Source organism: Rhinoraja longicauda, chromosome 5, assembly GCF_053455715.1.
Source record: "Rhinoraja longicauda isolate Sanriku21f chromosome 5, sRhiLon1.1, whole genome shotgun sequence".
Lineage (NCBI taxonomy): Eukaryota > Metazoa > Chordata > Chondrichthyes > Rajiformes > Arhynchobatidae > Rhinoraja > Rhinoraja longicauda.
In genome coordinates, this window is record NC_135957.1 from 51829490 (window position 1) to 51842970 (window position 13481).

A 13481-nucleotide genomic window follows, 5' to 3' on the forward strand; every position below is an offset into this window, starting at 1 on the left:
GAGCATAAAACATACCATGGAATTATTTTGAATATCAAAGAAGTCCTGAGCAATATCTGGTCACCATCATTCAAACGGGGTATCTTTTTGTGTGTCAATTTAAAAATTAACTACAGAAAATGCCATGTTCTAGTTTTACAACAGAGACTCGGATTAACATTATTTCACTGCCAATAATGAACTTTGAGATATGGTTGTGAAAGATACAATGTGTAGCTCATCGATTAATATTCTTTATTTCTTCCTGCATTCTATACTATATTTATCTCTTATATCAATTTTTTTTTAACTGGGAAACTGAACACTTTATTTTTTCAGTAGTTAATTTCCATGATGAGGTTTCACATTGGAAATGCATGACCAATCAAATAAAGCCAATGATAATAACTAGCTAGACTGGTAACCTGATATTAGGCTTCACATGTATGAACTAGTATGAACAATTCAGGTTTACTATCGCCCACAGACACCGTGCATTTCAAGTTCAATTAAAAACCTGAATAATAATGTCTTCATGTAGGAGAATCTGGAGAACACTGACTGCATACACTCATTCTGGAATTAGTGCTGAAAGTGGTACTTCCATTAATTCCTTTTCCATTGATATGAAGTGCATTCTCACTCAATTATAACTTCTGGCCGACACTCATACAGCTTAGAAAATCCAACATATTATCAATACTCAGAGGGAAGTACTCGTTGCTGCCAGATCAAAAAGTACTTTTTAGTTTTAGAGAAGCAGCAATGGAAACAGGCCCTTCAGCCCACCAAGTCCATGCCGACCATCAATCACCCACTCAAACTAGTTCTATGTTATCTCACTTTCTCATCCTCTCCCTACACACTCGGGGCAATTTACTGAGGAACATTTACAGAGGCAAGTCTTTGGGACGTGAGAGGAATCCAGAGCACCCAGAGGAAACCCATGTGGTCACAGGGGAACAGCACACAAACAGCACACAAACACCACACAAGGTCAGGTGCTGTGAAGCAGTGGCTCTACCAGCTCCGTCTCTGTGCCGCCCCTGGTTCAGATACAGCCGAAGCACCAAATAAAAATTCAAATAAACAAATCTTCCATTATTTGGCATGTCGCGCTATTCTGCATAAATGTAGTTGTCATGAACAGTGACAATACTGGAAACACAGCACATGGACTCAAGCTATCAACCAGAAAATTACATTTAGTGTTAACATTACATTTAGTGTTAACTAAATTACATTTAGTGTTAGCCCTCATCCACGCCTTCATCACCTCCCGTCTGGACTACTGTAACAGCCTCCTCTATGGTTCACCCTCAAAAGTCATCAATAAACTCCAATACATCCAGAACTCCGCTGCCCGTCCACTCACCCACTCCCCGACCCGTGACCATATCACCCCCGTCCTCTACAAGCTCCACTGGCTCCCCATCCCCCAGAGAATCCAGTACAAAATCCTCCTCATGACCTACAAAGCCCTCCATAACCTGGCCCCATCCTACCTGACTGACCTCCTCCACAGACACACTCCCACCCGCACCCTCCGCTCTGCTGCTGCTAACCTCCTGTCAAGTCAAGTCAAGTCAAATTTATTTGTCACATACACATACTGTGCAGTGAAATGAAAGGGGCAATGCCTGCGGGTTGTGCACAAAAAAGAATTACAGTTACAGCATATAAATAAAGTTAATAAGTTACTATTAGTGTCGACAAAAATTTAGTCTCTGGGGTTATAAAAGTTGACAGTCCTGATGGCCTGTGGGAAGAAGCTCCGTCTCATCCTCTCCGTTTTCGCAGCATGACAGCGGAGGCGTTTGCCTGATCGTAGCATCTGGAACAGTCCGTTACTGGGGTGGCAGGGGTCCCTCATGATCTTGCTTGCTCTGGATCCGCACCTACTGATGTATAGGTCCTGCAGGGGGATGAGTGTAGTTCCCATGGTGCGTTCTGCCGAACGCACTACTCTCTGCAGGGCCATCCTGTCCTGGGCAGAGCTGTTCCCAAACCAGACTGTAATGTTGCCGGACAGGATGCTCTCTACAGCCCCAGAGTAGAAGCAATGAAGGATCCTCAGAGACACTCTGAATTTCCTCAGTTGTCTAAGGTGGTAAAGGCGCTGCTTAGCCTTACCCACCAGTGCGGCAATGTGCGTTGCCCACGTCAGATCCTCTGTGATGCGGACTCCCAAGTATTTAAAACTGCTCACCCTATCCACAGTAGACCCATTTATCTCCAGTGGCGTGTACGTCCTTGGATGTTTAGCCCTTCTGAAGTCCACAATCAGCTCCTTTGTTTTAGTGACATTCAAGAGGAGGCTATTGTCCTGACACCAGAGTGCCAGATCAGCCACCTCCTCCCGGTAGGCCTTCTCATCGTTGTTGGAGATCCGGCCCACCACCACAGTGTCATCAGCAAACTTGATGATGGAGTTTGAGCTGAACCTGGCCCCACAGTCATGTGTGTACAGGGAGTACAGTAGGGGGCTAAGGACGCAGCCCTGGTGGGATCCTATGTTCAGGGTGAGGGAGAAAAGCGCTATACAAATGTAATGCATTATTATTATTATTATTATTATTAACATTTACTTTCCAGACAATATGTTGGGCAATGGGTCCTGCAGTGACACACTCACATATTTGGCACTTCCAAGGTAAAATAGCAGATTCTCGAGCTCCGAAGTCTTCACATTCAGAACTATTGAATTGTAGGTGCCCTTTTTTATGTCTGGCCTGTAAGTGCGGATACAGTCTCCACCGGATGATACCGAAACTTTAATCTAAAATAAATGAGAACAATGACATAGTGAAAAAGTGCTGGAAAAAAATACAGAAAGACAGGGATGGTACATATCCTGTTACTCACAGAGTTGGCATGTTTTCGAGCTTGATTTATTAGCTCTTTGATGTGAGAGATATTCTTTCCCAGAGTGTCCTGTAGATTTTTGATAGGTTTCAGTTTATCCAGTAAACTATCTGTTTTCTCTTCCAACTCTTTAACTTTCATATCAGCGTCAGCAACTGCACACAATAAGAAAAAAATTAATGTACAGTTTTACCATCTTGTCAGGATTATTTTATACTTGTCAAGGCAGAAGCAGGCCATTTGTCCCATCAAGGTCATACTGGCTCTAGGGATCCAATGACATTAATCCAATTTAACACTTTACTTATTTTCCTGTGCCTTTCCCTATGCTACACTTTCTCTCAGATATGTCCATTACTTATCACTTCACCTTCTGGAAAACCAGAACCATCAGATCAATTCTGCAGAAGGTACCCAATATCCATGTCATGTAATTGAACAAAATCTTAGCTAAACATTCAGAAAATACCAACTTCATCGGGGCTCAGCTGCAAGAGTGGTGGAAGATTAATATCTCAATTTTCTTTCTCATAGCCGTATCTCCTCCAAAAAATGCACTGTTTTCTCATTTCCTGAAAATCCATTTGAACAATGAACAATTATCATTGTTGTGACAAGAGCATTCTGTGAAATATACACAAGCGTTCTCATCTCTTTTGGTGGCAGAGAAATAATTTTGTTCCCTACTGGATGGAAAATATGATCTGAAAATAAGTGTTTGGCAAATTCTCATGGGAAATATAAATAAATGTTTTTTATTGCATCTGATAATATCTTGCAGCGTATATTTGGTTTGCCTTGCCTGCTTGCTCATGAATTTGCAACCATTGTTTTTTTTTAAACAAATCATTAATTAAAATGGATAGTGTGGAATCTATCACTGGTTTTACAGCAATACTAAATTCTGAATGTGAAATAAAACTTAGCGAATTCGCTCAGTTTCATCCTTTGGGAACACAGATTATGTTTTGGGGCAGAGATGCTGTTAGATTTTGCCATCCACTGAATTTAAGACACAGAAAGTCACATTTCTGATTTGTTCTGCTGGCAGCCGAGATAAGCTGTGATGGCAGCATGGATTTGTAAAACTATATTTTTGATGACCACTAAGGATCCTAAAAAAATAAGAGGATGATTCGGTCTAGGTTGACATGAGATAAGATGATGTAAATGAAGTGATGTTCGGAATATCAAGTGAGAAAAACAGATGAAATATTACATAACTTTTAAAGGCCTTGAAATATGGATGATGAAGCTTATGATATACATGTGAGGCATAGAGGTTGCTATTTAATGAGACTGTAAAGGACAATATAGCTGCGTTCTTCACTTTAGGCCTTCAAGTTGCAGTCAATCTCATGCATTTCGAAACAACAAAGGTTGTTTTTAATTTTCCCTGAGATATGGGAAATGTAGTAAAATTATGAACCAAAAAATCTACAGGTGTCTTTTTTTTAAATGAGTAAAGATAGACACACTTGGCGTATAAGATTTAAATGGGATAGGAATGTTGTAATGTATCCAGGAGGGCTTCATTGTCAGTATTTCAGGAGTCTGAATACGATAGGATGGTGCTAGAGCTAATCCAGCGGAATGAAGCTGGGCCAGTGGTTGGAAAGTCAGTGGTCAACTGTGTTGGAGATAGTGATTACTACTCTGTATTTTTTAAGTTAATTGTGGAAAGAAATAATGGTGTGGAAATAAAAAATTTGAACTGAGTATTTCAACATCATTAGGATAACCTGGCAAACATAGATGTTACATGCAAATTAATCTACATCCTGCATGGGAATATTTTAAAGGTAAAATAGTGAGAGTTTGTGGCTAACCTGTTCCCATGAGGTTGAAAGTCAAGATCAGCAATTTCGGAGAACGACATTAAAGATTTAATTCAGGGAAAAAAAGGAATCGTGATATGTAGAGAGTCCTGATGAGTATATAGTTTTTTTCAAAGTATCAACACATAATAAAGTAGCATAGACAGCATGATGAAGAAGGCATATGGCATGCTTGCCTTCATCAGCTGTGTCATAAAGTAGAGCTGGAAGCCCTTGATACAGTTGTACAAATTGTTGATTCAGTTGCACTTGGAGTATTGGGTGCTGTTCTAGTCTGCACACTATAAGAAAGGAATGAATAAGCAAGAGAATGGCGTGGAAAGGTTTCACAGGAATGTTGCTTGGATTGGAAGGCTTGAATTATAAGAAGCAGTTAGATAGGCTGAGTGTTCTCCCTGGAGCAAAGGAGGTTAACATCAGAGGAGTTTATAAAATGATGAGAGGCATAAATAGACAGTCTTTTTCCCAAGGTAGAGAAGTCCAAAACTAAAGGGAATGGGTTTTATGGTGAGAGGGGAAAGATATAATGAAGATCTGAGGGGCAGGTTTTACAACAGATAGGGTGACGGGTATATGGAATGAGCAGTATAAGAAAATAACTGCAGATGCTGGTACAAATCGAAGGTATTTATTCACAAAGTGCTGGAGTAACTCAGCAGGTCAGGCAGCATCTCGGGAGAGAAGGAATGGTGACGTTTTGGGTCGAGACGTCTCGACCCGAAACGTCACCCATTCCTTCTCTCCCGAGATGCTGCCTGACCTGCTGAGTTACTCCAGCACTTTGTGAATAAATACCTTCGATATGGAATGAGCAGCTGGAGAGAATGATAGAGACAGGTAAAATTACAATGTTTAAAAGATATTTGGTAAGGTACATCAATAGGAAAGGATGAGAGGGATATGGGACAATGCATGCACATGGAATTAACATAGATAGGCATGGACAGGTTGGGCCGAAGTGCCTGTCCCGAGTTGTATATGAGGATAGCCAGGCCCATTAGGAATAAAAGGGACAAGATCTTAAATGAATACGTCTCATCCATATTCACCAAAGCCAAATATGTTATAGCTGCAGATTTTAGAGAAGATCATGATATTCCAGAGCATATTATCATTAAAAAGGAAGCATTAAGCTATGGATGTGGAATTACATAGATTCACGGTACTCTGTGATTTGTAATGACCACAGATCTGCAGCAAAATGATCATAGTGAAGTGCAGGAAACTCTTGAAATTGCGTGATCTCAAGAGGAACATGAAAGAAAGGGATTGGGGTTGGGATACTGTGACAAGTGCAACAGAAACTTTTATGGAATGGATGCTCTTGTGAATGGTGAAAACACTTGGGTGATCTGAGAGTGCCTTTATTTCCTCTTGCCTATCCCTTCGGGGAAGCTGTTGGTGCAACAAACCCAGGCAAACTCTTATTTTAACATAATAATCATCCTCACAAACAACTGGACAATCATATCATATCATATCATATATATACAGCCAGAAACAGGCCTTTTCGGCCCTCCAAGTCCGTGCCGCCCAGTGATCCCCGTACATTAACACTATCCTACACCCACTAGGGACAATTTTTTACATTTACCCAGCCAATTAACCTACATACCTGTACGTCTTTGGAGGGCTGACTGAAAACCTGAAAATGCAAACTGCACTAATCTTAAGGATGAAAAAAATTGAGAAAGCGAATTATTTTAACAAAATTATTTTAACAAAATTCAGACAAAACAATCTTGGAGATGGATGTAATTGTGATTGTGAAATTATGCGTCTTTTGCTGATACACCGAAAAATGGAATGGAATCTTACTTGTTTTAGCAGGAGTATTAATGGCAGCATTTGCTTTGGCAACATCTTCTTTCAATTTGCTGCAGTTATCCTGCAGTCCAAGTAAATTCTGGTTCAAGTCTTTTATTTCTGCCAGCACTGCATTGGCAGTATCATTTGCCTGTTTTGCTTTATCTTTAGCCGCTAGTATCTTGATGCTTGCATCTATTGTTCAAAAGAAATATACATATTTCTTAGCCGCAATTGCTTGGGTTGATGACAATATTAGCACAGACAAAGAATGAATACTATTTAGAAAACAAATAACAGAAAAGAGGCATTAAAGGGATGATTTTCTGTGTTTGTCATATTGTTGGGAGGATTCATCCAAGATTGTGCACACTGCTATCATATATATTCTGTCAATATACGGTTATGGCACATGAGGGTGCCCAGGAACCTGAAACTGGAGACTCTATCCACTCTTTCTCTGTTTATGTGCAGTGGGGGATGGTCACCCTCATAGAGTCATAGAGTCATAGAGTCCTACAGCACAGAAAGAGACCCTTCGGCCCATCGTGTCCACGCCGCCCGTTACCAAACATAGTCTAATTTTAATCCCATTTTCCCGCATTTGGACCGTAGCCCTGAATGTTGTAGCATTTCAAGTGCCCATCCAAATGCCTCTTAAACGTTGTGAGTGTTCCCGCCTCCACCACCACCCCAGGCAGTGAGTTCCAGACTCCAACCACCCTCTGGGTGAAAAAGTTCTTTCTCACATCCCCCCGAAACCTCCCTCCCCTTACCCTGTATCTATGTCCCCTCGTTGTTGAACCTTCCACCAGTGGAAGAAGTTCCCTGCCATCTACCTTATCTAAGCCCCTCATGATCTTGTACACCTCAATCATGTCCCCTCTCAGCCTTCTCTGCTCCAGGGAAAACAACCCCAGTATGCTCAGTCTCTCCTCATAGCCGAGGCCCTTCATCCCTGGCAGCATCCTGGTGAATCTCCTCTGCACCCTCTCCAAAGCTATCACATCCTTTCTATAATGTGGTGACCAGAACTGTACACAATACTCCAGCTGTGGCCTCACCAGTGTTCTGTACAATTCCATCATTACCCCCCTACTTTTATATTCGATGCCCCGGCTAATGAAGGCCAGTACCCCATATGCCTTTTTGACCACCCTGTCCACCTGTCCTGCTGCCTTCAAGGACTTGTGTACCTGCACTCCAAGGTCCCTCTGTACCCCTGTCTTCCCTAGGGTCCTTCCATTCATGGTGTACTCCCTCTCCAAGTTATTCCTGCCAAAGTGCATCACCTCGCACTTTTCAGAATTAAATTCCATCTGCCACTGCTCCGCCCATCTGACCATCTCATCTATATCTTCCTGCAGCTTGCAGATCCCTTCCTCGCTATTCACCACCCTCCCTAACTTTGTGTCATCTGCAAACTTGCTGATCATGCCCTGTACGTTGACATCCAGATCATTAATGTTTCTTCCTGAAGTCAATGATGAGCTCTTTTGTTTTGTTTGGTGTTGAGTGCCAAGTTGTTTTCTGAGCACCAGCCTGTTAGCCTCTGTACCTCCTCCGTCATCACCCTCAGTGATCAGCCCTGCCACTGTCGTGTCATCTGCAAATTTAATGATTGTGTTCGTGTTGTATATAATCTTGTTCGTGTTGGTATACAATCGTAGGTATAGAGAGAGTAGAGGAGGCGGCTCAGCACACAGCCTTGTGGAGCCCCTGTGCTGAGTGACAGAGTGGGAGAGTGGTGGGGGCCCACCCTAACTGACTGCGGCCGGTCTGTTAGGAAGTCCTAATCCAAAGGCAGATGGTGCGTTCGATGCCTTTGGCCGATGCCGAGGTCGGACAGCCTGGAGACCAGCCTGCTGGGTATGATTGTATTAAATGCAGAACTGTAATCAACAAACAGCAGTTGTGTATATGCTTCCCGTTGTTCTAGATGAAGCAATACAATATGGAGGGCAGTGGCAATGGCATCATCTGTTGATCTGTTGGCTCTGTATGCGTATTGGTGTGGATCCAGGGTGGGTGGGAGAGCAGCCTTGATGTGCTTAAGGACCAGTCTCTCCAGGTACTTCATGATTATTGGTGTTAGTGCCACTGGCCTGTAGCCGTAGAGGCAGGTTATGGCTGTCTGCTTTGGAACGGGCACTATTTTGGATGTTTTTAGGTAAGTGGGGACAATGCACTGTGCCAGGGATAGATCGAAGATGTTTGTGAACATGTCAGCTAACTCAGCAGCATTTTGTCAATAATTTGTGAATAGGTTTTGAATGCAGATGAGCGTAGTAAATCTCATCCTAAAGAACACCCCATGGCTGAAACCACACATCTGAAAGACATACCGTTGGGAATGGCTTGGAGTTTTGCAAGAGTATTGTTCAAGGCTTTCAGCAAGTTATTATTTTTTGTTGCACCATTCTCCAGCCTATTTTGTAAATTATTCAAGTCGTCTTCCTTTTCTGAAAAGCAAAAGCACATTTTTTAAAAATAGCATCCATCATATGTATTGAACTAACTAAAGTGCTTGCCTTCAACACTTATGAGCTATTCATGCTATTGGTTTATCATATCATATCATATCATATATATACAGCCGGAAACAGGCCTTTTCGGCCCTCCAAGTCCGTGCCGCCCAGCGATCCCCGTACATTAACACTATCCTACACCCACTAGGGACAATTTTTACATTTACCCAGCCAATTAACCTACATACCTTTAGTGCCCATTATTGGGCCATTTGGACAAGACCAGCAGCAATTTGAAGCCATGTCCAGTACTGAGTTTGAGATCTCAAATGGAATGAGCAAAGAAGCATTCAGCAATGAAACGGAAAAAAATCAATATGTCCTAACCTCGCATTACTTCTCCATAACATTGCTGAAAAGTGTCCAACTTGAATTTTGAGTGATGACAGGATAGGTTACGACGGAATTGTGTTGGACCGCGATTAGCACAGGACATTGTGAAACCACCACAATGTGGTGGGAGTTTAACCACATCCCCCCCCATTCTTCCCCCTCATCCCTCCCCTGAGCACACACCTATTTCCTCACCCCCCCCCCCCCACATTTCCATGTACATTCCTTCCTTTGGCTTCACAATTTGCAACTCTTCAATCTTTTGGTGTCACACCTTGATTTCTCATCTCTGCTCTTTGTCCAACCATTTGCCTATCGAACCCCCCCCCCCCCCCCACCCTCCACCTCCCTTCGACTATGTTCACACATTTCCTGCCACACTTTGTCCTGCTCCTCTTCTCTTCCAGCTTTCTTCCCCCCACCCCCCAGGTCCCAACCCAAAACATAACCTATCCATGCTTTCCAGGAAAGCTGCCTGATCGCTGAGTTACTCCATCATTTTGTGTCTATCTCAGGCATAAACCAGCATCTGTAGTTCCTTCATAATCCAACACTTTGCCTTTTTTTGTAAACCAGCATCCTCAGTTCTTTGTTTCTACATTGTGAGACCACTCTGGAGTACTTTTGCTTTGGCAACATCTTCTTTCAATTTGTTGTAGTTGTCCTGCAGAGATTATTACATCATCAAGAAAACTTTAATTGGCGGTGCTGGCTCGAAGGGCCGAATGGCCTACTCCTGCTCCTATTGTCTATTGTCTACTTGATGCAGCTTAGGTTTCTCTATTTTTAGGAGAATGTGTTTGCCTTGGAGTCAGTGCAAGATTGATTCACTACTTTGATTGCTGAGATGAGGAAGGATTGAATAGGACAGGTTTATAGCCAATGGCATTTAGAAGAATGAGATATGATCTCATTAAAACATACAAGATTTTGATGTGGAATGACAGGATAGATGCCAAGAGGCTGTGTCTCCTCAAAGCAAGTTCATATAAATGCTACCACCTGCAGGTTCCCTTTCATTATCTCTATTGGCAATATATTGAAGGTCCTTCAAAGTCTCTGGAATAAGCTATTATGATGACTGCTGAAGTCCATACCTTAGAATCCAACATATTCAGGTACTTCAGAGAAATACATTACATCATCAAAAAAACTTTAATTTTTAAGCTATTAACTACTTTAGATTTTTTTAATAGATATTTCATTGCCAAGGGCCATCATCATCTTATACGCCTACAAGATATCATAACTGATGAATGAAGGGAATCATTTTCATCACCAGCAATGATAATCACCCAATCACATCAGGTGCTATGAACATTCATGGTTCTGTATGAGCTTTAAAATGCCTGACAAGAAATCTGACAACAGATACAACTGCTGTAAGTAACTGTGCTTTGTCGATATGGTGAAAGAACATGATGGCAACACTTTTTACTTATAACTCAATTATTTCTCTTAGTTTGGAAGCTCACTCAGATAGTAACCCCACACTCTGAAGAAGGGTCTCGACCCAAAACATCACCCATTCCTTCTCTCCAGAGATGCTGCCTGACCCGCTGAGGCACTCCAGCATTTTGTGTCTATCTTATACTCTGATGTATTCTTACCTGCCCAAAACATTTTAATGGAATAATACTAGAGATTAAACTATCATTACAACTAGCTCATTGCAGAAAGTTGAGTGTTGTCCATGTGGAGTATGTATATTCTTCCTGTGACCACCTGAGTATCCTCTTAATGCTCTGGTTTCCTCCCACATCCTAAAAATGTGCTGGTCAGTGGGATAATTGGCCACAGTTATTCACCCCCCAGTGTGTTGGTCAATGGCAGAATCTGGGGAAGTGTTGATGAGAATTTTTAAAAAGGGATTCTTCTTAAGGCAGTCTTAAGAAGGGTCACAATCCGAAATGTTGTCAGTCGATTTTCCTCCACAGATGCTGCCTGGCCCACCAAGTTCCTCCAGCAGTTTGGCTTGTGCTCAGAAATATGTCAAACAAAATTCCATTGTGGTGAGCAGATTTTCACACAAGTAGTGTTGAAATATATAACACAATGTGACCTAATAAATCAGCATGCTTATATAATTTTACAAGTACACATCTACCCTTTGCTTACCCTTTACATCTGCCCCCAATCGTTTGACTTCATTCAACTGTTTAAAGCTCATCTGTAGAGAGCTCTTGGCAGTATCCTTTAAAGATCCATCTGGACCAGATGCCTGATTACAGAAACAAAAATCAGTGCAACCAGCATTACTTAAGCAGGACAATGACTGCAGGCATTAAAATCACTTTTAGGACATTGTCTAGCAACATTTCTGGGTGGCATTGGTGATTTTTTGAAGAGCAAAATTCTGACATGTAGTATTTCTAGATTTTAGCGAGTACACGTTACAGTTCACAATATTCATTGCTTTGATGTTTAACTGTGGTTCTCTTTTTACTCTTCATTAAATATCTTATTCTGTTTCATCTAGCTTCAGGTGTCTTTAGCTTATTTTCCCTCTCCAGAATGTATCTATTGTTCGCAATCAAGGTTTCATTCTGCGTCTAACTCCCTGGATTTAGGTTTCTCTCACTGAACATCTGACTGGTTATTTGAATTTTCTTTTTCTAAAAGTGCTTGTATCTTTCCTGATGAACTTTCCTCTCTAAGCACCTCTTTCTTTTTCTGTCTTTGCATGTTGTTGATGCTGTATTTGTTAATTTTCTCTATCTGATCTTCTCTTTTTCTAATTTGATTGGGCAATTCATCTCTCCCTGGTTTGGTTTGGTGAAGAATTCCATTTAGCAATTTCGGATAGGTCATAGAGTCTTAAAAGCACGGAATACAGGCCCTTCGGCACAGCTCATCCATGTCGACCAAGATACCTCATCTAACCTAGTCCCATTTAATAGACAATAGACAATAGGTGCAGGAGTAGGCCATTCGGCCCTTTGAGCCAGCACCACCATTCAATGTGATCATGGCTGATCATTCTCAATCAGTACCCCGTTCCTGCCTTCTCCCCATACCCCCTGACTCTGCTATCCTTAAGAGCTCTATCTAGCTCTCTCTTGAATGCATTCAGAGAATTGGCCTCCACTGCCTTCTGAGGCAGAGAATTCCACAGATTTACAACTCTCTGACTGAAAAAGTTTTTCCTCATCTCCGTTCTAAATGGCCTACCCCTTATTCTTAAACTGTGGCCCCTGGTTTTGAACTCCCCCAACATTGGGAACATGTTTCCTGCCTCTAACGTGTCCAACCCCTTAATAATCTTATATGTTTCGATAAGATCCCGCTTTCATCCCATATCCCTCTAAACTTTTCCTATCCATGCACCTAGCCAAGGGTCATTTAAAGCTGTTTTAATATTTCGCTCAACCACATCCTCTGGCAACTCAAAAAAACAAGTTGCCCCCCATGTTCCTATTTAATCTTTCCACTCTCACCTTAAACTTATGTTCTCTGGTTCTTGATTTCCTTACCCTGGGTAAATGACTCTGTGTATTCACCCTACCTATTTGCCTTATGCCTTTATACCCCTCAGTTGTGAAGCACAGAGCACAGAACAGTACAGCACAAGAACAGGCCTTTCGGCTCACTATGATGTCACACTAAAATAGTTCATGTCAACCATGATGTCAAACTAAAATAGACTGATGCTGACAGCAGGATCAGGAACTTTAAACCATAAATTTGGCTGCAGCGGACTCTAAAGATATCATCCAATACACTTCTGTAACATACAATAATTCATCCACATCTCATAATCCAAACTGATGAATAGCATTAAGAGTGCAACGATGAAAGAAATTTGAGTCTTCGTTCCACTCAATTTACTGGTCTATTTTAGATATTACCCAATTTAAAAACATGCTCTCAGTGATATTAGTAACTACTGAGTCAGTGCATTCCAGAGGAACAGTGAGCTATTTTAACAATATTTATTTGTATCAATTATCTAACTTTACTGCTTCACTTATTTTGCCCAGTGCTGTCATTGAAAAAGAATCACTTTCAAGACTATTGGAAAGGTGCAGTGAAATGGGACTAATTGGATAGAATCATAAAGATCGTACAATACAGAAGGCGATCATTCAGCACATCATAGCTATGCTGGTTAAAAAAGAGCTACACAACCTCT

At 41.6% G+C, this 13481-nt stretch overlaps 1 protein-coding gene across 1 annotated transcript in view; it reads right to left on the reverse strand.

Moving 5' to 3' along the window:
• The window catches only part of lama2 (laminin, alpha 2), a 292372-nt gene that overhangs the window by 42417 nt on the left and 236474 nt on the right, over nt 1–13481 (reverse strand). Inside the window, exons 41-45 of the mRNA XM_078399541.1 lie at nt 11468–11570; nt 8834–8950; nt 6501–6683; nt 2845–2999; nt 2615–2758 (exon numbers count right to left, since the gene is read on the reverse strand). Of these exons, the coding sequence (XP_078255667.1) occupies nt 2615–2758; nt 2845–2999; nt 6501–6683; nt 8834–8950; nt 11468–11570 (702 nt within the window). The remainder of the gene's footprint in view (nt 1–2614; nt 2759–2844; nt 3000–6500; nt 6684–8833; nt 8951–11467; nt 11571–13481) is intronic.